The 26,265-nt window shown below is 44.8% G+C and overlaps 1 protein-coding gene across 1 annotated transcript; it reads left to right on the top strand.

Annotated features, from left to right (window-relative positions):
* The first annotated feature begins 476 nt into the window (after positions 1-476).
* On the top strand, positions 477-13,787 carry LOC109942850 (uncharacterized). Its single transcript, XM_020545403.1, has 7 exons — positions 477-778; positions 879-908; positions 1,567-1,606; positions 12,705-12,825; positions 12,919-13,166; positions 13,246-13,449; positions 13,558-13,787. Exons 1-7 carry the CDS (start codon positions 477-479, stop codon positions 13,687-13,689), a joined length of 1,077 nt encoding a protein of 358 aa, XP_020400992.1. The 3' UTR covers positions 13,690-13,787.
* Positions 13,788-26,265: the final 12,478 nt, after the last annotated feature.

Raw genomic sequence — 26,265 nt, 5'->3', positions numbered from 1 at the left:
TACACTATGAGACTTTTCACGAGTGGTTTAAGTCACACGTAAGTATCTAGGAAAATGTTTATATAGAGTATAGTTCCACATTATTTTTTTAGTGCAATAACAATCTTCAATATCATCAGGTGGAAACAACGAGTGAGGAAGTACCTGAGGAGATAACAATATTAGCTAAGGAGCCTAACATGGTTGCACATTCTTATGATAGTTATTCTATAAATGGGATAAATTTCCATACACATTCTTATGATGTGGGTAGGTCAGTGCAGTGTAGTGGTGTAGCCCTAGTTGCACATGCAACAAGTTTTGATGGGACAAACAATAATAACCTAGTATCAATGAGCAAAACTTATTATGGTGTTATAAAAGACATTCTTGAGCTGAACTACCATCACCAGGGAAAAATAGTATTGTTCAAATGTGATTGGATTGATAACCGAGTACGAGACAAATGGGTCAAAATAGACAAGTTTGGGGTGACAATGGTCAACTTCAAGCATTTATTCAATACCGGTGACAAGGAATTAGATGAGCCATTTATTTTTGCATCTCAGGCAACTCAAGTTTACTATGTGCAAGATCCTATTGATGCTGATTGGTTTGCTGTTTTGAAGTCAAAACAACGTGACATGTATGATATGGAAGAAAGGCTAGACAATAGTACAGAAATAGGTTCTTTCTTGCCAGATTTGGATGCACACACACAAGTTAATGTATCTATTGGTGGTAGTTGTGTTAGGACTGATATAGATGGAATAGTGATTGCCGAAAACCAATCTAGCAAGTAAGATATGTTTATATCTGTTTACGCAAAAATGTTTCATTTTACGTTGTAATCTCTTTGTCTTGAATCTTGATTGTAATCTCTTTATGTCTTGATTCAGGAGGAAAGTTTTTAAGAGGAAGAGGAATGGGTAAAGAAACGAAGGTCAATGAATATGAACTACAAAGGGCTGCCAACATAAAAGAAAATATGAAGAGGATGAGATCTCTTAATCTCCATGTACCTAGTACTATGGTTAATGAAGAAGCAAATGGATCACATCGAGCCAATAAGAAACATAAGGTTAATGTATTTCCCTATTTAATAAGTTCATGTTTTTTACATTTAATTTAATAGTACCACAATCTATCTCAATACACACGGAACTAGAATTTTCTTTCTTGTAGAAGGAACTAGTAGAATTATAGAAGGAACTAGAACTAGGACTTGCTCCGGTCGTGATATACCGGATTTTTACTTAATTCTATTGCTGACTTGTTATCCATGAGCAAATTGGAGTAACAGTTGCTCAAAATTTGACTGTCAGGTGGTTGGTGACTTAGTTTATTCAGAACTAAAAGTCTGAAATCAATATTTTTAGTGCAGTTTTGGAGCTGTGTAGTGCCTGTTCTAGGTGGTTTTAAACCGAAGTTTCTGTAGCAAGTTTGAAGACCATGTGTTATATAACAACTTCCTTTAAGTGAGTTAGGCTTGACCCCACACACAAAGTGGTGTAAAGACTGCCCGAAGATGGACTCTCAGTTGCAGAGACTGAATTTCATTTAGCTGCCTGAAAACTGAATTTGCAGTGTGTGGTGTCAGTTTGAGCCCATGCAATTTCTGTTCTGGGTAATTTCGACCTGGGATTGTTGAAGCAACCTGATAGAACTATGTTTAGAGAATAACTTTAGAAAAGGGAGATTGGTCTGTTGCCATATAAAATTGTGAGGTACAAAGGCTTAAACAGGGAGGTGTGCAATGGGGCAGCAGGGCTGCTGCAAGTGATCAGTGAGTTGGTCCCTATCTCCATGTTCTACTTCATATGGTAGTATAAATTGAGATAGAGTCGATGTGCCTAACTGAGGTCTATAAGCCTTACTCTCTATTGAAAATACCCAGGTTTTTGGACTGTTTTGTGGGCAGTGAATACTTATCTGTTGGTCCCTTGACAATATGAGCAAGAACAAATTCAGTGTTGGCCTGCAACCTGGAATAATATCCTAATGCACTAATAAATGGTTGTTGCTGTTGACCAGTGGGGTTGGGGATAACTTAAGACGTCTGTGGGGGTAAGGATAGAATTAAAGCTTCAAATATCTGAAACTAGAAGGGTCTGAAACCTATCCACAAGTGGAGACCACGTCTGTTTGGTTCACAGACGGCAATGCGACCATCAACCTTGATTGGAGGTACCTCGTTGATCAGTTCCATTGGCGACTTCTTGCTCGTGTCCTAAAACAAATAAAATTAATGAAAGAAAAATAAGTTGGGAAGAAAAGTGATCCATATGAAAAGGGATAAAAAGAGAAAAGGTTTGCAACTCAGCAAACATCATAGCAACCAAAAAGCAGAAACTTTATCACGGTCTCTCAATGATAAACTGAATGAGGACTCAGGTAGTCAGGTGGCAAGACTCTTCTCATGTGTGCCTGGCCTAGGGTTGAAATCCTAGTTTTACTTTCCAATACAAACAAGAACAAATAACTGATGCTATCCACAAATAACTGATGCTATCCACAAATAACCTAGAAGCCCGATGATCAGGACTCAATGTATCACACGCTGAGAGCACCTAGAGGGGGGGGGGGGTGAATAGGTGATCCTGTGAAAACTTAAACTTATAGCCACAAAAACTTGTTAAGTGTTAGCACAAAGATTGCCAAGTGGCTAGAGAGGAGTCTCAACAAAACACAATACCACAAGAGATCAATCACAGAGATGACACAGTGGTTTATCCCGTGGTTCGGCCAAGACCAACGCTTGCCTACTCCACGTTGTGGCGTCCCAACGGACGAGGGTTGCAATCAACCCCTCTCAAGCGGTCCAAAGACCCACTTGAATACCACGGTGTTTTGCTTGCTTTTTCTCAATCCCGTTTGCGAGGAATCTCCACAACTTGGAGCCTCTCGCCCTTACAATTGAAGTTCACAAAGAAACACAGAGCAAGGGGGAATGAGCAACGCACACAAGACTTCAAAAGATCAGAGCAACAACACGCACACAAGTCGCAACAAGAGCTCGCAACACAACTCAAAGAGTTCACAACTCCACAAGAGCTCTATATGCTATCACAATGAAACGAATGCGCGAGATCGATGTCTTGGTGCTTAGGAATGTTGTAGGAATGCTTGGTGTGCTCCTCCATGCGCCTAGGGGTCCCTTTTATAGTCCCAAGGCAGCTAGGAGCCGTTGAGCACAAATCTGGAAGGCCAATCTTGCCTTCTGTCGTCGGGTGCACCGGACAGTCCGGTGCACACCGGACACTGTCCGGTGCCCGATCTCCTTCCTAAAATGGCGCAGCCGACCGTTGCAGATGCGGGAGCCGTTGGCGCACCGGACATGTCCGGTGCACACCGGACAGTCCGGTGCCCCCTTCCGACCGTTGGCTCGGCCACGTGTCCTGCGCAGATCGCGCGGCCGACCGTTGGCCCGGCCGACCGTTGGCTCACCGGACAGTCCGGTGCACACCGGACAGTCCGGTGAATTTTAGCCGTTCGCCGTCGGCAAATTCCCGAGAGCGGCCACTTCGCCCGAGGCAACCTGGCGCACCGGACACTGTCCGGTGCACCACCGGACAGTCCGGTGCCCCAGACCGAAACAGCCTCTTGGCTGTACACAGCCAACTCTTCTCTTTCCTTCTTCTTTCTGTTTCTGATACTTAGACAAGTATATTAGTACACAAAACCAATGTACTAAGACTTAGAAACATACCTTTGCTCTTGATTTGCACTTTGTTCATCCATGGGCATAGATTTACATTTAAGCACTTGTGTTGGCACTCAGTCACCAAAATACTTAGAAATGGCCCAAGGGCACATTTCCCTTTCAATCTCCCCCTTTTTGGTGATTTATGCCAACACAACATAAAGCAACTAGAACAAGTGCAATATCACTTCAAATAAAAACTCAAATTCATTTTGATTCAATTTGGCATATATGGATCATCCTTTGCCACCACTTGGTTTGTTTTTGCAAATCAAACTCAAAATCCTATCTCTAAGTCAAATCCACTTGTAGAGACATGAAGAGAGGTTTTCCAACAAAAATTGATTCAAGATTCCAAAAACTCCCCCTTTTTCCCATAATCAACACTTCTCCCCACAAGAGGCCAACTTTTGACAAAAGAGACAATGCAAGAGTTTTGACAAACCAAAAGCTTTATCCTACTGTTTTCAAAGTTTCTCAAGTGGTAGCTGATCCATTTATTGCTTTGGCCTTTATTTTCTCCCCCTTTGGCATCAAGCACCAAAACGGGATCAATCTTGGCCCTTTAACCCCATTGCCTCACCAAAATCTTCAATTAAGAGCAAATAGGCAATGAGAGTTTAAAGATGAACTGGGAATAAGTTACCCTCTCATCGGAGTGCAGTGGAAGTCTTTCATGGTCCAAGTCCACCTTTTTCCCTTTCAATCCTCCTTCGAGACTAAATCATCAAACTCAAGCACATGGTTAGTCTCAAAGGGTCAAGTTGTAGCACAGCTCCCCCTAAATATGTGCATCACTTGCAAACAGGACTTGTGAGGTCCAGGGAGTGTTTGTACAACTTGAGCACCACAATAAGCAACAAAATGCAGAATGAACATGATCAAAAGCATAAACACATGTATGCTACATTTCAATCCAAGTTCCGCGAATCTAAGATATTGAGCTCACTACGCAGCCTACAAAAGGTCTTCTCATCTAGAGGCTTGGTAAAGATATCGGCTAGCTGGTTCTCGGTGCTAACATGAAACACTTCGATATCTCCCTTTTGCTGGTGGTCTCTCAAAAAGTGATGCCGGATGTCTATGTGCTTTGTGCGGCTGTGCTCAACAGGATTCTCCGCCATGCGGATAGCACTCTCATTATCACATAGGAGTGGGACTTTGCTGAGATTGTAGCCAAAGTCCCGGAGGGTTTTCCTCATCCAAAGCAGTTGCGTGCAACACTGTCCTGCGGCAACGTACTCGGCCTCAGCGGTGGATAGGGCAACGGAGGTTTGTTTCTTAGAGTTCCATGACACCAGGGACCTTCCTAAGAATTGGCACGTCCCCGATGTACTCTTCCTATCGACCTTACATCCAGCATAGTCGGAGTCTGAGTATCCAACTAAGTCAAAGGTAGACCCCTTTGGATACCAGAGCCCGAAGCAAGGCGTAGCAACCAAATATCTAAGAATTCGCTTCACCGCCACTAAGTGACACTCCTTAGGATCGGATTGAAATCTAGCACACATGCATACGCTAAGCATAATATCCGGTCTACTAGCACATAAATAAAGTAAAGACCCTATCATTGACCGGTATGCTTTTTGATCAACGGACTTACCTCCTTTGTTGAGGTCGATGTGTCCGTCGGTCCCCATCGGAGTCTTTGCGGGCTTGGCGTCCTTCATCCCAAACCGCTTTAGCAGATCTTGCGTGTACTTCGTTTGGGAGATGAAAGTGCCATCCTTGAGTTGCTTCACTTGGAACCCAAGGAAGTAGTTCAACTCGCCCATCATCGACATCTCGAATTTCTGCGTCATTACCCTGCTGAACTCTTCACAAGACTTTTGGTTAGTAGAACCAAATATTATGTCATCGACATAAATTTGGCACACAAAAAGATCACCGTCACAAGTCTTAGTGAAAAGAGTTGGATTGGCTTTCCCAACCTTGAAAGCATTAACAATTAGAAAGTCTCTAAGGCATTCATACCATGCTCTTGGGGCTTGCTTAAGTCCATAGAGCGCCTTAGAGAGCTTACACACGTGGTCGAGGTACCGTTCATCCTCGAAGCCAGGGGGTTGCTCCACGTACACCTCCTCCTTGATTGGCCCGTTGAGGAAAGCGCTCTTCACATCCATTTGGAACAACCTGAAAGAATGGTGAGCGGCATATGCTAGCAAGATACGAATTGATTCTAGCCTAGCCACAGGAGCAAATGTCTCCTCAAAGTCCAAACCTGCGACTTGGGCATAACCTTTTGCCACAAGTCGAGCCTTGTTCCTCGTCACCACCCCGTGCTCGTCCTGTTTGTTGCGGAACACCCACTTGGTTCCCACAACATTTTGCTTCGGACGAGGCACCAGTGTCCAAACTTCATTGCGCTTGAAGTTGTTGAGCTCCTCATGCATGGCCAACACCCAGTCCGGATCTAGCAAGGCCTCCTCTACCCTGAAAGGCTCAATAGAAGAGACAAAGGAGTAATGCTCACAAAAATTAACTAATCGAGATCGAGTAGTTACTCCCTTGCTAATGTCACCCAAAATTTGGTCGACGGGATGATCCCTTTGAATCATCGCTCGAACTTGGGTTGGAGGTGCTAGTTGCGCTTCTTCCTCCATCACGTGATCATCTTGTGCTCCCCCTTGATCACACGCCTCCTGTTGATGAACCTGTTCATCGTCTTGAGTTGGGGGATGCACCGTTGTTGAGGAAGAAGGTTGATCTCGTTCATCTTGTTCCTGTGGCCGCACTTCTCCAATCGCCATGATTCGTATAGCGGCCGTTGGAACATCTTCTTCATCTACATCATCACAATCAACAACTTGCTCTCTTGGAGAGCCATTAGTCTCATCAAATACAACGTCGCTAGAGACTTCAACCAAACCCGATGATTTGTTGAAGACTCTATACGCCTTTGTATTTGAGTCATAACCTAACAAAAACCCTTCTACAGCTTTGGGAGCAAACTTAGAATTTCTACCCTTCTTTACTAGAATGTAGCACTTGCTCCCAAATACACGAAAGTAAGATACATTGGGTTTGTTACCGGTTAGTAGCTCATATGAAGTCTTCTTGAGGAGGCGATGAAGGTAGACCCTGTTGATGGCGTGGCAAGCTGTGTTCACGGCTTCCGACCAGAAACACTCGGGGGTCTTGAATTCTCCAAGCATCGTCCTCGCCATATCGATTAGCGTCCTGTTCTTCCTCTCTACCACACCATTTTGCTGTGGTGTGTAGGGAGCGGAGAACTCGTGCTTGATCCCTTCCTCCTCAAGGAACTCCTCCACTTGAAGGTTCTTGAACTCGGACCCGTTGTCGCTCCTTATCTTCTTCACCTTGAGCTCAAACTCATTTTGAGCTCTCCTAAGGAAGCGCTTGAGGGTCCCTTGGGTTTCAGACTTATCTTCCTCCTATGCTCAGATAGGCGACGGGTCCGAAGAGGTCCATATGTAGCAGCTCCAGGGGTCTTGATGTTGTCATCACATTTTTGGTGTGATGAGAGCCTCCCACCTGTTTCCCTGCTTGACAAGCTGCACAAGGTCTATCTTTTTCGAAATGAACATTGGTTAGACCTATCACGTGTTCTCCCTTTAGAAGCTTGTGGAGGTTCTTCATCCCCACATGTGCTAAGCGGCAATGCCACAGCCAGCCCATGCAAGTCTTAGCCATTAAGCATGCATCTAGACCGGCCTCTTCTTTTGCAAAATCAACTAAATAAAGTTTGCCGTCTAATACACCCTTAAAAGCTAGTGAACCATCACTTCTTCTAAAGACAGACACATCTACATTTGTAAATAGACAGTTATATCCCATATTGCATAATTGACTAACCGATAGCAAATTATATCCAAGAGACTCTACTAAAAACACATTAGAGATAGAGTGCTCATTAGAAATTGCAATTTTACCTAACCCTTTTACCTTGCCTTGATTCACATCACCGAATATAATTGAATCTTGGGAATCCTTATTCTTGACGTAGGAGGTGAACATCTTCTTCTCCCCCGTCATATGGTTTGTGCATCCGCTATCAATAATCCAGCTTGAACCCCCGGATGCATAAACCTGCAAGGCAAATTTAGGCTTGGGACTTAGGTACCCAACTCTTGTTGGGTCCTACTAGGTTAGTCACAATTTCCTTAGGGACCCAAATGCAAGTTTTATCACCCTTGCATTTTGCCCCTAACTTCCTAGCAATTACCTTTCTATCCTTTCTACAAATTGCAAAGGAAGCATTCAAAGCATGATATATTGTAGAAGGTTCACTTAATTTCCTAGGAACATTAACAACATTTCTCCTAGGCATATTATGAACAGCATTTCTCCTACCAACATTTCTATCATGCACATAAGAAGAGCTAGAAGCAAACATGGCATGAGAATCAAAGGCATTATATGCATTACAACTCCTATAAGCATTTCTAGGTTGTCTTCTATCATAGTACATAAAGGCATGGTTCTTTTGCACACTACTAGCCATAGGGGCCTTCCCTTTCTCCTTGGCGGAGATGGGAGCCTTATGGCTTGTCAAGTTCTTGGCTTCCCTTTTGTAGCCAAGTCCATCCTTAATTGAGGGATGTCTACCAATCGTATAGGCATCCCTTGCAAATTTTAATTTATCAAATTCGCTTTTGCTAGTCTTAAGTTGGGCATTAAGACTAGCCACTTCATCATTCCATTTAGAAATTGAAACTAGGTGTTCACTACAAGCATCAACATTAAAATCTTTACACCTAGTGCAAACCATAACATGTTCTACACAAGAGTTAGATTTACTAGCCACTTCTAGTTTAGCATTTAAATCATTATTAACACCTTTTAAAGTAGCAATGATTTCATGACAAGAAGATAATTCACTAGAAAGCACTTCATTTCTTTTAATTTCTAGAGCAAGAGAATTTTGTGTACTAACAAATTTATCATGCTCCTCATATAAAAGATCCTCTTGTTTTTCTAGTAATCTATTCTTATCATTCAAAGCATCAATCAACTCATTAATCTTATTAATTTTAGATCTATCTAATCCCTTGAATAAGCATGAGTAATCTATCTCATCATCATCACTAGACTCATCCTCACTTGCAGAAGCATAAGTACTAGTATCATGAGTGCTTACTTTCTTCTCCCTTGCCATGAGGCAAGTGTGACGCTCGTTGGGGAAGAGGGATGACTTGTTGAAGGCGGTGGCGGCGAGTCCTTCATTATCGGAGTCGGAGGAGGAGCAACCCGAATCCCACTCCTTTCCTATATGTGCCTCGCCCTTGGCCTTCTTGTAATGCTTCTTCTCCCTTTTGTTCCCCTTTTCCTGGTCACTTTCATTATCGGGACAGTTAGCAATGAAATGACCAATCTTACCACATTTGAAACACGAGCGCTTCTCCTTTGTCTTGGTCTTGCTTGGCTGTCCCTTGCGACTTTTAAGCGCCGTCTTGAAGCGCTTAATGATGAGGGCCATCTCCTCATTATTGAGCCCGGCCGCCTCAACTTGCGCCACCTTGCTTGGTAGTGCCTCCTTACTCCTCGTTGCCTTGAGAGCGATGGGTTGAGGCTCATGAGTAGGACCGTTCAATGCGTCGTCCACGTATCTCGCCTCCTTGATCATCATTCTCCCGCTTACAAACTTCCCTAGAACTTCTTCGGGCGACATCTTGGTGTACCTAGGATTTTCACGAATATTGTTCACCAAATGAGGATCAAGAACGGTAAATGACCTTAGCATTAGGCGGACGACATCGTGGTCCGTCCATCGCGTGCTCCCGTAGCTCCTTATTTTGTTGATAAGAGTCTTGAGCCGGTTGTATGTTTGAGTTGGCTCCTCGCCCCTTATCATTGCGAATCGTCCAAGCTCACCCTCCACCAACTCCATCTTGGTGAGCAAGGTGACATCATTCCCCTCATGAGAGATCTTGAGGGTGTCCCAGATCTGCTTGGCATTGTCCAAGCCGCTCACCTTATGGTACTCGTCCCTGCACAAAGAGGCTAGCAACACAGTAGTAGCTTGTGCATTTTTATGAATTTGTTCATTAATAAACATGGGACTATCCGTACTATCGAAGTGCATTCCATTTTCTACAATCTCCCATATGCTAGGATGGAGAGAGAACAAGTGACTATGCATTTTGTGACTCCAAAATCCGTAGTCCTCTCCATCAAAATGAGGAGGTTTACCAAGTGGAATAGATAATAAATGAGCATTAGTACTTTGGGGAATATGAGAGTAATCAAAAGAAAAGTTCGAATTGACCGGTTTCTTTCTCTCGTATTCGTTGTGGTCGTCGTCCTTTTGGGAGGAAGTAGACTCATCGCTGTCGTAGTAGACGATCTCCTTAATGCGTCTTGTCTTCTTCTTCTTCCCATCTTTGCGTCTGTGGCCCGAGCCCGAGTCATTGGACTTGTCATCCCTTGGCTCGTTGACGAAGGACTCCTTCTCCTTGTCGTTGATCACGATTCCCTTCCCTTTAGGATCCATCTCTTCGGGCGGTTAGTCCCTTTCTTGAAGAGAACGGCTCTGATACCAATTGAGAGCACCTAGAGGGGGGGGGGTGAATAGGTGATCCTGTGAAAACTTAAACTTATAGCCACAAAAACTTGTTAAGTGTTAGCACAAAGATTGCCAAGTGGCTAGAGAGGAGTCTCAACAAAACACAATACCACAAGAGATCAATCACAGAGATGACACAGTGGTTTATCCCATGGTTCGGCCAAGACCAACGCTTGCCTACTCCACGTTGTGGCGTCCCAACGGACGAGGGTTGCAATCAACCCCTCTCAAGCGGTCCAAAGACCCACTTGAATACCACGGTGTTTTGCTTGCTTTTTCTCAATCCCGTTTGCGAGGAATCTCCACAACTTGGAGCCTCTCGCCCTTACAATTGAAGTTCACAAAGAAACACAGAGCAAGGGGGAATGAGCAACGCACACAAGACTTCAAAAGATCAGAGCAACAACACGCACACAAGTCGCAACAAGAGCTCGCAACACAACTCAAAGAGTTCACAACTCCACAAGAGCTCTATATGCTATCACAATGAAACGAATGCGCGAGATCGATGTCTTGGTGCTTAGGAATGTTGTAGGAATGCTTGGTGTGCTCCTCCATGCGCCTAGGGGTCCCTTTTATAGTCCCAAGGCAGCTAGGAGCCGTTGAGCACAAATCTGGAAGGCCAATCTTGCCTTCTGTCGTCGGGTGCACCGGACAGTCTGGTGCACACCGGACACTGTCCGGTGCCCGATCTCCTTCCTAAAATGGCGTAGCTGACCGTTGCAGATGCGGGAGCCGTTGGCGCACCGGACATGTCCGGTGCACACCGGACAGTCCGGTGCCCCCTTCCGACCGTTGGCTCGGCCACGTGTCCTGCGCAGATCGCGCGGCCGACCGTTGGCCCGGCCGACCGTTGGCTCACCGGACAGTCCGGTGCACACCAGACAGTCCGGTGAATTTTAGCCGTTCGCCGTCGGCAAATTCCCGAGAGCGGCCACTTCGCCCGAGGCAACCTGGCGCACCGGACACTGTCCGGTGCACCACCGGACAGTCCGGTGCCCCAGACCGAAACAGCCTCTTGGCTGTACACAGCCAACTCTTCTCTTTCCTTCTTCTTTCTGTTTCTGATACTTAGACAAGTATATTAGTACACAAAACCAATGTACTAAGACTTAGAAACATACCTTTGCTCTTGATTTGCACTTTGTTCATCCATGGGCATAGATTTACATTTAAGCACTTGTGTTGGCACTCAATCACCAAAATACTTAGAAATGGCCCAAGGGCACATTTCCCTTTCACACGCGACAGCCAACACCCACATGTTCTACTGCAGATACATCAGTGCCACACTTTCCCAAGACACAATAGCAGGCTTAATGTACAGCCGCAACAATAGTGCCATCATCATTTTAGCATTCAGTATTTCATTCATAACTACAAAAGAGGTCGTATGACAGGAGCAAGTCCTAGTCGCTGATCACGGCAGGAAAGTGTGGCACTAATGTATCTGCAGCTAAATGTATCAGTGCCTCATTTATCTTTTGCAGATACATCAGTGCCTCATTTATCTTCTGCAGATACATTCTTCTGTCCCAGTCGACTCAGCTAAATGGAGTCTGTACTAAATATGACCCATTTAGCTGAATGGAAGGGTACGATGTTCAATGAAGTTTCATAATACTTCACAAGCAATAATTTTGCAGATAGTTCACAAGCAGATACCTAGGCAACGAGTTCAATGAAGGTTCCATTCCAGTAATTTTGCAGAACTGGACACAGAGATCTTGTGCTGACAGTAAATAGAAAAGAAACACTTGTTCAGCAAAGAGCATTTGAAAAGAAAAGTGCAAGAGTATAGGGAATTAATCAGAGGAGCTGTCATTATGTATAAATTATAACAGTCACATAGATCAAAAAGTACCAGTGCAGATTGAAAAAAAAGTCTGATAAAAGTTATCTAATTTTGACCAATTATGTAGAAAAATACACAACATGTATAACATCAAGTTTAATTAGACCCAAGATGAAATATGTGTTGATACTTGATAGTGCATTTATCTGGTACTCCCTCTGTCTAGTTTTGTTCATTGCCTAAGGGTCAAGAAAAGCTTCAAAGTCTGATCAGTGTATTATCTGGTACTCCCTCTGTCCAGTTTCGAACATGCAGTCATACTCCATTTTTGATTGCTTGTACAGTTGACAGTTCAAAGTCTGTTCAGAGTTCCGACTTCTTCAAAGTCTTCACAGTTCAGTTCAAAGCTTGATTTTGATTGCTTGTACAGTTATACTGTGTTATTGTTACAGCTATAGTGTATTGTTGTCCTGCAATATAGTATTACTGTTGTCCTGCTAGACAGCTATAGTGTATTGCTGTCCTGCAATATAGTATTACTGTTGTCCTGCTAGACAGCTATAGTGTATTGCTGTCATGCTACAGCTATATTATATTACAGCTATATTACTACTTGAAATTTCTGCTACTTCACTGGCAATTGGTTGACTGCTTTAATTTCTGAACCTTAAGTTTTAATGTTTTCATTTCTTTGAGTGTAGACAAGGACATTAGCAGCTTCAACTAATGGACCTACTTTGCGATCAAGGACTGAAAGGGATATTGTTGATGAAGAATCTGAAAATAGTTATGAAGAATCTGAAAATCCCATCAATGATGAAGGTAAAAATCAAACAAACTTTAAATTTATTGTAGCAATTTTGAAAATAGTTATGAACAAAGGTTTTCATCTGTTTTATCTCCTGTAATAAGCAGAGCAACCTATTGGGCATCAAAATATAAGGAAAGGAAGGGGCCCAACCTTGAAGAAGAACATATATTCAAGTATTGGTGGGCCTAAAATCTGCATTACCCTTAATGAATATGGACAACCAGTTGGTAGGAACAACAAAGAGTTTGGTAATTTCATAGGAACTTTGGTGAGGAAAAATATCCCTGTTTCTTGTGAGGATTGGAGACTAGTTGATTCTAAAAAGAAGTTTGAGTTATGGACAAAAGTGAAGGTAATCTGATTTAGTGAGATAATTTGTCTTAGCTTATTGTCAGTAGATTTGGTAATCAACTACATTTTTGTTGAAATAGGAATACTATGAAGTGGATGAATCTGGTATAGATTATGTTATAACATCTGCAGCAAAAAAATGGAGAGAGTTTAAGGCTGACCTAAAGAACAAATATTTTGATGAAACATTGAGTTTTGAAGAGCTTATTGCTAAAAGGGATGAAAGGGTGAAAGAATCTGATTGGGAGTGGTTGATAACTTATTGGATGTCTCCAGAAGCCGAGGTACATGCTGATTTGTTTTGAATTCTTTTTTGAGATATAAACCTTCATTAAACTATTGTATGAATGAATTTGTATTATTGTTTTGATAGATTCATATGTATGTTGTAGGTTCGTACAAACAGAGGTAAAGATAACCGTTCAAAGCTGACTATGTCGCATGCAGCTGGCAGCAAGAGTTATGCTCGTGTGGGGCATGAACTGGTAAAAAAAATTATAATCACTAGTTTGTATAATCATTAGTTTAATTTATGAAAAATCTAGTCAATTACTGGACCAAATCATTTTTTCTTGTAGGCCGAGCAACAAGGACGCCCTGCGAGAAGAGATGAAATATATGTTAGAACACACATGCGTAAGACAAAGAAGGGGATATTGTGCCTCTACCTGGAGCAGAAATATTCATTGTGAGTACACACATATTTTTGATTTATGTAATAATTAAAATATAAGTGAACAAAATATAATATATGTGTGGTCCTCTTAAGAATAAATTTGAAGAAGCTGTTGCTGAGAACCCAGAACTGAAGGACAAAAGTATTGAAGATGGTGATTTATATGCACATGTTTTTGGAGAGAAAGAACCAAGAGGTCGTATTCGTGGTTTAGGCTTAGGACCAACTCCACAAGATGTAGGCACCCCTGGAACTCAAATGAAAATATCAACAAAGCTTCAAATGGCATTGCAAGCTCGCAGTCAGTCTGAGCAAGAGGTTAGAGCCTTAAGACAGGATATGAACCAAATGAAAGAAAAAATGGATCAAATTTATCAAATGATGGTAGCAGCTCAAGGGATGCAACATATAGAAAGCCCATCACAACATGGGTCTAATTCTCGACAGGTGATATAATATTGCATATGTTTAGTCAGTGTAGCATATATCGAGCAGTTCAACGTCTATCATGTTAATTAATTAAGCTTGTTTCCTTTATCTCACTAACACTTTTTCCCTTTTTATTTTCTTTAGAACTCAAGGGTGCATCGTTCAGATGAGGTGGCACATGATTACAATGGTAATAACCATTCACAAAATATGGTTGAAGATGACTTGCAACTTACTAGGCGAGTTGCAAGCACTGTGGGTCGTCTAAGGAATCGTGAAGATGTTAATACTATTGAAGAGCAAAGTCGCAGGCGAGACATTGCAACAATGGTACCTCAAAGAAATCATGGACCATCTCAAAATGCAGATGATAATCTTGTAATTTTCTCATCTATCACTTCATATTTATGTTTCATTATTTGAACTTTGTAATCTTACTTCGCATATTTTATTAGGTTGGTAAAGAAGTGATATTATATTCTATGATGAGATCAGAAGTTCCTGTTGCAATAGCAAATATTATCTCAACCGACCCAACCACTAAGGTGGGAGATGTTCCTCTTGGAAGGGAGTTCACACAGGTTTTTGTGACTCGCGTGCTAAAAAGGGAAAGTACTCTGCCACGACCATACTTAGGTGTAGAGAGTATGGGGGATGCTCTTTTTATGCCCGTTGCATGGCCAACAAACAAGGTAATACTACAACCTTGTATTTTATTTATGTAATTAATGGAACAAGCTTCTAATGTTCTATATTTTTAGATGGGTCGTAACAAAAAATCAACGTTGACCCAAGGTTCTACAGCAGCAGGTAAATATTTGCTTCTAATGGAACTAGCTATTATTTTTGAACTTTGTAATCTTACTTCGTATATTTTCTTCATATATAGTTGTGTATTAATCATAACCACAGATTAAAGGCACATAACTTCTAAGGGAAACTAAGGAAAGGGATAAGCAAAAACCATATCAGACCTCTCTCTGCCTATCCATATATCTGTAAGACATTGGGCAAATGTGCAATTTGAGTAATGGGCTCACAACATGATTCATTTGTCCATCATAATAGAATAGAATAGAATCACAGTTTTGGGCTTTCACTAGCATGCTCCACTGGATCGGATTGGTGAACTCTGGTTCCCATGATCCCATCAACCTTCACCTTCTGTTATGATAAATTTTCTACCCGCTCAAGTTATATTCAAATGTGACAATGATTGGATGGGATCTGAAGCCTGTTAACTTGACTAGTATTCCTGCTCAAGAAAATGCATTTGCACTTCAACAGCTGGGAATCTGTTTTGGTATTTCTCTGCTTGCATAATGTATAGATCAGATATATGTCTGGAGAAGTCCCATTGCTATACTTCTATACAGATCAGATATATGCTTGATTAAAAGTGAAAAGATGATCAGATACATGTTGTTGTTAACTGACAGCAGTTCCATATAAGTAGAGGAAATGGCACCAGACACAAACTATTTTCTTCATATATTTTCTGCACATTGTCTCTATTTTGTCTTAATTTTTAATGTCTAAATTCATGTCTCTGTTTTGTCCTCTTCAGAACTTATTCGGTGATCTTTTGTCCCATCTCTGCTGATACCGACAAAGTATGCATGCTGCTGTTGTCAAGGTATAGTATGTGCCCACCTAAATGACTTCATAAAACTCCATCTCCACCCCTTAACTCTGCCGTATAGTGCATATTGTATTTTATTTATGCAATTAATGGAACTAGCTTCATTTTCCATCTCCACCCCTTAACGCATGCTAGCAGTTTCTGATATTTGAAACTTTGAATACATATAAACACTCCATAAATTTTCAGCCAGCATTTTCCTTATAGAAATTGAAACATACATGGCATACATATCATATTTTCCCTTCATGAAACCGAAGTTGTCATACAAAAATTTAAGCATTTTTCGTACAGAAATTTTCAGTCAACATTGTCCCTTCATTTTCAGCCAACAGTTCAGATTACTCAAAGTTCAAATTAGCAACGGAGGATTGTGACCTTCGTTAGCTCATAACCTGTATAGATATTACTCAAATTTCAGATTACTCAAAGCACTAACAGCCAACGTGTAGACCTCTGAACGTATAGTTTTTTTCATGTGGCCAATCATCTAGACATCTGAACGTGTAGACCTCTGTATGTGATATTTGATCATACTGATCCCCATGTTTGAACATGTAGTTTCTACACATTCAGCATTCAGGATAGTGTTGAGTAGTTTGAGCATTTGCAGGAAGGAATTATATATATATATATATAAATATATATACATACTGATTGTTTTGATTGTGCATTCATTTTTGAAATCCTAGATTCGAAATTGAAAAGTAAGAAAAAAATAGAAGAAAAGGGAGAAGAAAACCGGAAATAGGAGGAATACAGGAACAAGCTGAACCTGGGCTGAAAATTCATGCGGCCACAACAGGAATATGTTCACATGAATTCAGATTTACAGTTTATAAAAGTTCAGATTTACCTATAGCTACTGTGTCACTTTATATGTTATCTTATTTTTTTCTTAGCTCTGAAAACTTTGTTCACATCTGCTGCAGGAAAAGGTGCTGGAAGCACAAATGATCGGAGTTGATTTTTGAAGTGCGTGAGAAAATATTATACACATGCATGGTACGGTGGCCGTTGGTAACACCCAACTGTTGGAGAGATTTTAGTTTATTAGATAAATCTAGAGACTTTTGTATGTAATAGAACTGAAAGGTCACTTCGGAATTTAGAAAACATGTATACTACTTATATTTATAAGTTCATCAGGCAAATTGTGTTCCAAACAAATGTATGCGAGGAATCTAAAGTCATGGATCTATCTCTTTTAGTAATCAAATTTCTTATATTCTGAGCTACATATTATTCAAGTTGCCTCGAAGTGTGTATTGTAACCAGTTTATTAATTGTTTCATCAGAATATATATATATTTGTATGCATGTACTTTTTTTTACCGGACACAAAGAACAACGTCAAACAATATGTCGCCATATAGACTTTTAGCGACAGACTTGTTGTCGATACAGTAATTACGTCGCCCAGAATATGTGCGACGGCAAAGACCTGTCTGTCGGCAATAACAAACACATTACCGACAGATAGGTAGTCGGTATTCCTATGTCTGTCGGTAAACATTATTGCCGACACGACTTTTAGCGACACACATTATCTGTTGGGAAAACTCATTGCCAACAGACTGTGTGACGCTATTTAGGTGTATTACCATCACATAGTCTGCCGGCAATAATGTGTCACGGTGTAGTGATAATGCCTGATTTGCTTCTTTGATTGATTGGAATAGTGTAGTTGGGCATCTTAGCATGTACCACCATAAGGTAATGTATTAGCTTTAGTAGGTGACACACTTAGCTAATAAATCCCCCAAAGTAACATGCTTCGTAAATACTGCCTTGTCTACAATCCTTTCTTTCTTACCATATGTTTCTAACTCAGATGGTCAATACCAGGATGGGTGGTGGAATTGATCTACCTCCCAATCAACACACTCGGAGGATATTCAGACAACCATAACAACAACCTGAGATGGATCCTCCACAGCCTCCACCAGCCAGAGCTGATCCCACAGTTACTGCCCAGATGCGGATAATGCAGCAGATGACAGATACCATGGTGGACATGCATGCACAGATGTGGCAGGAACGCCAAGAGATGCGCCAGGAGAGAGAGGATATACGCCAGGAGATGTGCCATGAGCGAGAGGATATACACCCGGAGAGGAGGGTGCAACAGCAGCAAGCACCACTGCCACCACCACCACCTCCACTTCCACCCCGGGATAAGCACCGGGAATTTATGAGCCACAAGCCGCCTACCTTTGCCAGCTCGCCAGATCCCCTCCATGCTGATGATTGGTTGAAGTCAAATGAGAAGATGCTCAACATCGCCCAATGTTCTGATCGGGAGACGGTTTTCTACGCTTCAGGTCGTCTGACTGGTCCTGCTGCTGACTAGTGGGATTCTTATGTTGCTGCCCATGATGCTACTAACACTATTACTTGGGCGGAATTCACAACTCAGTTCAGAAACTACCACATTCCTGCTGGATTAATGAAGATCAAGAAGAAGGAGTTTCTATCATTGAAGCAAGGCAACATGTCTGTCAGCGAGTGTCGAGACAAATTCATTCAGCTGTCAAGATATGCTCCTGATGAGGTAGCTGATGATGAGAGGAAGCGGGAACATTTCATCGAGGGACTCAATGGGCCACTACAGTATGCATTGGTTGCCCATACATTTCCATCGTTTCAGAGGCTCCTTGATAAGGCTCTTGCTATTGAACACAAGCGTGTTCAACTGGGAGATCTGAAGAGGAAGGTCATTGCACAGGGACATGGTAGTAGTAGTGTTCGTCCTCACTTCGTTACACCTCAGGGTACCCTAGCTCGTCCAGGAGGAGGACCACGTCCCGCTCAGTATGCTCCACAAGGGACTCTACAGACGCCTCACACTCGTCAGGCTACCCCCACTGACACCCCGGCGAGGCCTACAGGACAGAAGACTGACCCTACATGCTTCAAGTGCAGTCAGATTCGGCAATATGCTAATGCTTGTCCAGTGGGGAATTCTGGTACACCAGCTCAGAACAAGAAACAGACTCATGGCAAGGGATACTCTATTTCCAGGGTTAATCAAGTCAGCGCTGATGGTACTCCTGATGATGCTGACATCGCACTTGGTATGTTTATATTAATGCAATTCCTGCAACCATATTATTTGATTTTGGTGATACACATTCATTTATGTCTGCTCGATATGCCAACACAAATGAGATGCCACTTCAAAATATGAAAACACCAATGATAGTAATTACACCTAAAGGGACTGTTGAGGCAAATCATATGACACATAGATTGACATTAACAATTATGGGAAGAGAATTCTGGGCTACCGCTATAATATTAGAGGCAAGCTGTATAGATCTGATCCTGGGTATGTCATGGTTAAGAAAGGCAAAGGCCATTATACACTATGGTAGGGGTACTGTAGAACTCACCAACCCTAAAGGAGAAAAAATTCAAGCTGAAATTGCAGTAACTACCTCTACCAGACGTGCGACATTCTTTATAGCCAAGGAGTTTGTTGGTGACAACATCCGTGTGGTTAGGGATTTTCCTGATGTCTTTCCAGAGGAGTTACTAGGGATGCCACCGGAGAGGGAAGTTGAGTTTGTTATTGATCTCTTACCTGGGACTGCTCCTATTTCTAAACGTCCCTACCAAATGTCCGTAGAAGAGTTACAAGACCTTAAGAAGCAGTTAACGGAGTTACAGGAGGCAGGGTACATTCGTCCGAGTTCCTCACCTTGGGGAGTACCGGTACTGTTTGTACAGAAGAAGGATGGTTCGCAATGGATGTGTGTGGACTATATATCACTTAATGATGTCACCATTAAGAACAAGTACTCGTTACCTCGTATTGATGACTTATTTGATCAGATAAGAAGTGCTAGGGTGTTCTCTAAGATTGACCTCAGGTCGGGCTACCATTAAATGAAGATTAGGCCATCTGATATTCCCAAGATGGTTTTTTCTACCCGATATGGTCTATATGAATTCACAGTCATGTCATTTGGCTTAACCAATGCACCAGCTTATTTTATGAATTTGATGAATAAGGTGTTCATGGAGTATCTCGATAAATTCGCCGTAGTATTCATCGACGACATTCTTATTTATTCCAAGAATGATATTGAGCATGAGGAGCATTTGCGGATGGTGCTACAGATATTACGGGATAATCAGCTTTATGCCAAATTTACCAAGTGTGATTTCTGGCTTGATAAAGTACATTTTCTCGGGCATATCATCTCCAAAGGAGGAATTGCTGTGGATCCGGCTAAAGTAATAGCAATAATGGATTGGAAGACACCAAGTATAGTCTCGGAGATCCGTAGTTTCTTGGGACTCGCAGACTATTACCGACGATTCATTGAAGGTTTCTCCAAGATTGCTAAGCCTATGACCTCATTGTTAGAGAAGGGCAAGGAGTTTAAGTGGACTGAGGAATGCCAAGAGAGTTTCGATCAGTTGAGATCTAAGTTGATGGCTGCTCCAGTGCTGATTATGCCAGATCTACAGAAGAATTTTGATATATATTGTGATGCAAGTCGCCAAGGCCTGGGATGTGTGCTGATGCAAGAAGGACACGTCATTGCCTACGCGTCTCGTCAGTTGCGGAAACATGAGTTGAATTACCCCACTCATGACTTAGAACTAGCAGCCGTTGTGCATGCTCTCAAGATTTGGAGACACTATATTATGGGAACCAAGTGTCGAATCTACACTAATCACAAGAGCTTAAAATACATCTTCACTCAGAAGGATCTCAACCTTAGGCAACGCCGATGGTTGGAGCTCATCAAGGATTATGACCTGGAAATTCACTATCATCCGGGCAAGGCGAATCTGGTTGCGGATGCCTTGAGTGGAAAGGGGTAGGTCCATGTAGCTATTTGTGGGGGATAGATATCCCCTGGGTCCACTAAAGAAGTAAAAGGCCTCACGAAAGGCCCAAGGGCCCAATAATTCGTAAGGTCATTCTTTCGTGGGCCTAGGGAAAGACAACAAACAAAGAAAAGAAGACGTGAGACTGATTAGTGCAAACCCAGACGGCCCACAACGTTGAACGAATGAATCGCAACAGAGACCCGACTTTCCCGCGCTGAAGCCCCCATGCAACAGAGCCATGCGAGGATAAGTCGGCAAGGGTTACGTAGGGATAAACTCAAGAGGTTCACTATCTTTTAGCTACTTGTTGTTATCATACTCACGTGTACTGCCCCACGGTCGAGTATATAAGGCCTAGGGGGCACCCCTTCAGAAGGATCGACCCTGTTCTACTTAGCCACCCACATAAACTCTCTGCGTCCTCTATCCGGAGAACCCTCTTGTAACCACGCTCATATACTCACCAGGACGTAGGGTGTTACGCACTTCTAAGCGGCCCGAACCTGCAAATCTTGTCCACTATCCCTCGTGCGACCGGCACGAACCATTTTGCTACAGTCGTTGACACCGTCCTACTCCTAAAAACACCTTGAGGGGCAACCCCGGGTGTGCGGTCGGACCCAAAACACCGACAGCTGGCGCGCCAGGTAGGGGGTGTGTCGACGATCCAAGATAGCTCAATGGCCGTCACTTTCCACAGCAAGATCGCCGTGCGTCCCGGATCTATATTCTGCTTCGGGACAATCTCATCCGTAGCGGACGAAGAAGGAATTCTACACCGCCTCGCAGATCTGCCGGAACAGAAGTCTCCTCCAACAAACTCCGAAAATGCTGGAAAGACGCTACCTCCGGCTCTTCGGAAAAAGATCGTCTCCGGGGAGGCTGGAGCTAGAAGCTCGCTGACCCGGAAGACTCCGCTGTCTACTTCCCCGACGAAAGAATGGACACGGGTCGTGAGAAAGAAGGAGACCAGGGAGAGGCAAGTCGTTCTTCCCGTTCCTCCGACCTCAAAGGAGAACGGAAAGAAAGTCGCCGCGGCAGCAATACCGTTCTACCCCGACGTCCTCTTCATCGGGAGAGCAGAGTCGCCCGCCGTCTCCGACGATGAACCGACCAAGCCTGGAGAAGAACCGCCTCAGCGAGAATCCCGCCGACGAAGGAACCGACGCAGGAACGTTCGACGACATCACGCAGCTGGAGAAAGGGATCCGGAGCAGCCTGTCTCGCGAGACGAGGTCTCAGAGATAGGAGAAACTCCGGAAGAACGCGTCTTCAGGGAACGAAGGAACTCCCGACGACGTGATCGCCGTCGGACTCAGGAGCAAGCCGAGCAAGATGCAAGGTAACGACGCGAGAATCCGCTCTTCGGGCGCAACTTGAACCCCGACTTCGCCCGAGCTATGAACACGCCGAGCGAAGTCGGAGGCGTTCTAGCTCGGATAGCTGACGGACTTCCTCGGACTCCCGACGCCGAGGGATACCGACGCCTGTTCACTCAGGCAGCCAACCATCTTCTACCGCTCGCTCACCCGCCGAACGATCTGCGACACGCCATCAACAGTCGCCGAGACGCGTGAAGCTCTATCAATGCTTCGCGCGAACGGCGGCACGAGAACGAAATTCGCCGTCGGGAGGAGTATGACCGAGATCATGGCTTCCCGACTCAAAGCCAGGCCACCCGGACTGAGTCGGCAACAGCTTCAACTGGTGGTACCACCCGGGGACGGCCGAGGAACCACCACCGCCACTCCCCTCCCCGGGACAGACGTCATCCCCGACGACAGGAGGACACGTGCGGAGTATCCGCCCTTACTCCGCGCCTTAGGGCCATCCAATGGCCTCCCAACTTCAAGGTATCCAATGTCGACAAATATGAACCTAAGCAGGATCCAGGGGGTTGGTTAGCCGTTTACACCACCGCTGCTCGGGCTGCCGGAGCATCCGAAGACGTTATGACCGCGTACCTGCCCATCGTCCTTGGGCAAGATGCGCTGCAGTGGCTACGACATCTACCCCGACACTGCATCGACGACTGGGGAGACTTCAGTCGGCGCTTCACCGCCAACTTCCAGTCTCTCTCCGACAAGCCAGCGCAACCATGGGACCTCAAATCCATCAAGCGCCGGGGAGACGAGACTCTCCGGTCATACCTTAAGAGGTTCCAGACCATGAGAAACCGCATCCCCGAGGTCACGGAGGTGGCCGTGATCGAGGACTTCTACAGAGGATCTGACGACTCGGCTTTCGTCCGAGCCATACTACAAAAGGCGCCGACTACCTCCGAGGAGCTGTTCCGGGAAGCCGACCTCTACATCACCGCCGACGAGCGGGCCCGGGACCTCATCGGAGGAGCAAAACCCGCACCGATAGCACCACGACGCGACGCGAACCAGCCACCCGACAAACGCTGGGAGAAGAGGCCTCGCGAAGAAGTACACGCCGCCGGACCGCCTGCCTCTCGCGCCCGAGGAGGACCTCGCGGAGGCGAGCGCACGCTGGACGACATCCTCGACGCCCAGTGCCCGTACCACAAGGACATGCGCCATACTCTACGTAACTGCCGGGACTTCAAGCACTCCGTCGGACATGGTCGACCCTTCCAACCCCTACCGCCTCCTCCGCCGAGGGGAGGACCAGGTGAACCACGACAGCCCCATCAGCCGGAGGAGGGGGGAGGAGGAGCTTTCCCGCGCGTTGACAGGGAGGTCAACGTCATCTTCGGCGGACATGGGTCGCAGGAGAACAAAAGACAACAAAAGCTCAACGACCGCCAGATACTGGTGGCGACCACCGGCCCTCCCGCCCCGTACCGGTGGTCGGAGCACCCAATCACTTTCACTCGGGAGGATCAATGGCTCAACTTTGACCATCTAGGCAAATACCCGCTCCTCGTCGATCCGGTGATCCGAGAGAGCCGGGTAAAGAAGGTGCTAGTGGACGGGGGGAGCAGCATCAACGTCACCTTCCCCCGTACGCTCCAAGGCTTGGGAGTTCACCTCAAAGAGCTCCACGAGTCAGACACTCCCTTCTTCGGCATCGTGCCGACGGAAGGGGAATACCCGCTGGGCCACATCTACATGCCGGTCACCTTCGGGACTCCGGATAACTACAGAACCGAGTTCCTGAGGTTCGAGGTGGCGAACTTCGACTGCGGTTACAACGCCATCATCGGAAGGCCGGGGCTAGCCAAATTCATGGCCATCCCGCACTATACCTACATGATACTGAAGATGCCAGGACCGCAAGGAATCATAACTGTGCGCGCCGACTTCCAAGGCGCCGCAGAATGTTTCCGAGTGGCCATCCAAGCAGCCCTCACCACCAAGCCGTCAACGGTTCCTTCTACACCGGCGAACTCTAAGCCTGAGGAAGACCTCGCCGTGCCGGCAAACGAAGCTCAGGCCGCGACCTCTATGCGGCCGACTGAAGAAACCAAGCGGATCAACCTGGGGTTTGCCGATGAGCGCAAGGCGGCCATCATCAGCTCCAGTTTGAATGACAAATAGGAAAGCGCGCTCGTCCAGTTCCTGCAAGATAACCGAGACGTATTCGCATGGCAACCTGCGGATATGCCGGGAGTCCTGAGGGAGTTGGCCGAGCACAAATTGAAAGTCTATCCTCAGGCGAGGCCGATCCGGCAAAAGCTGCGTCGTTTCACGCCCGACAAGAGAGAGGCCATTCGTGCCGAGTTAGCTCGCTTGGTCGCGGCCGGATTTATTAGAGAAGTATTACACCCCGAGTGGTTAGCCAACCCTGTTCTTGTACTCAAAAAGAATAAAGTGGATTGGCGCATGTGCGTCGACTATACTGAACTCAACAAACACTGTCCGAAGGATCCCTTCGGGCTCCCGAGGATAGATCAGGTGGTGGATTCCACCGCTGGATGTTCTGTGCTGTCTTTCTTAGATTGCTATTCCGGGTATCATCAGATTAGTTTGGCAAAAGAAGACGAGGAAAAAAACGGCGTTCATCACCCCGTTTGGTGCTTTCTGTTATACCTCCATGCCGTTCGGCCTCAAAAACGCTGGAGCGACTTATCAGAGAGCCATTCAAACATGCTTAGCCGATCACTGGGGCAAGCGTGTGGAGGCTTACGTAGACGACGTGGTGATTAAAACGGAGAATCCGGAAAACTTCATCGAAGACTTACAGCTGGTTTTCAACAGCCTGAGAAGATATAGATGGAAGCTCAATCCTGAGAAATGCGTCTTCGGGGTACCAGCAGGAAAGTTACTCGGATTTATTGTCAGCCACCGGGGAATTGAAGCTAATCCAGATAAGATTGAAGCTATCATGAAGATGGAAGCCCCTCGGTCGCAAAAGAAGGTTCAGCGACTCACTGGATGTATGGCAGCCCTGAGCAGATTCATATCCAGGCTAGGAGAAAAAGGTCTGCCATTTTACAAACTGCTCAAGAAGGTGGATAAGTTTCAATGGACGTCAGAAGCACAAGAAGCTCTAGACGCACTGAAGAAATTCCTGACAACACCACCAGTACTAAAGCCGCCCCGGCGAGCTACGCCAACTCAACCAGCTGAAGATTTGCTGCTATATATCTCTTGCACGACTCACGTGGTAAGCACTGCATTGGTAGTCGAGCGAGTGGAAGAAGGGCATGCCTATCCGGTACAACATCCTGTCTACTTCATCAGTGAGGTTCTAGGTCCATCGAAGAAAAAGTATCCTCAAGTTCAGAAGCTATTATATGCAGTACTTCTAACTGCCCGCAAGCTGCGCCACTACTTTGACGACCACAAAGTCATAGTAGTTACTGGTTTTCCAATAGGGGACATTCTTCACAACAAGGAAGCCATTGGCCGAATAGCCAAGTGGGCTTGCGAGTTGGGATCCCATGATATCGAGTTCCGACCTCGCACAGCCATCAAAACTCAAGCACTGGTTGATTTCGTATCAGAGTGGACAGAACAGCAAGTACCGGATAATCCAGAAACCGCAGAAGTATGGCGAATGTATTTTGATGGCTCGCTGAAACTGCAGGGAGCAGGAGCAGGAATTCTCTTCACTGCACCTGGAGGCGAGCACCTCAAGTATGCTCTCCAGCTGCTATTCCCGGCCTCTAACAACGCAGCCGAGTATGAAGCTTTGATACACGGATTAAACATCGCCATATCACTGGGTGTCAAGAGACTGATGGTGTATGGAGATTCTCTGGTAGTCATCAGTCAGATAAACAAGGAATGGGATTGTTCAAGTGATTCAATGGGAAAATACTGCGCCGTCGTCCGGAAGCTAGAAGATAAATTCGAGGGTCTGGAGTTTCATCATATAGAAAGAGATCGGAACACGGCGGCCGATGTACTGTCCAAGCTTGGATCTGGTCGGACTCAGGTCCCGCCCGGAATCTTTGTGCAAGGAATTCTCCAGCCGAGCATCTCGACGGATCAAATAGAAGAGTGCAACATCATAGATCAACCTGAGTCAGACTCTGATGACTGGAGGCAACCGATTATTAAGTATATAAAGAATGAAGAAGAACCAGATGAC

Source organism: Zea mays, chromosome 10 (genome assembly GCF_902167145.1).
Source record: "Zea mays cultivar B73 chromosome 10, Zm-B73-REFERENCE-NAM-5.0, whole genome shotgun sequence".
NCBI classification, from domain to species: domain Eukaryota; kingdom Viridiplantae; phylum Streptophyta; class Magnoliopsida; order Poales; family Poaceae; genus Zea; species Zea mays.
Note: the sequence above shows the minus strand (reverse complement) of the source record. Positions and strands in the feature narration are given on the sequence as shown.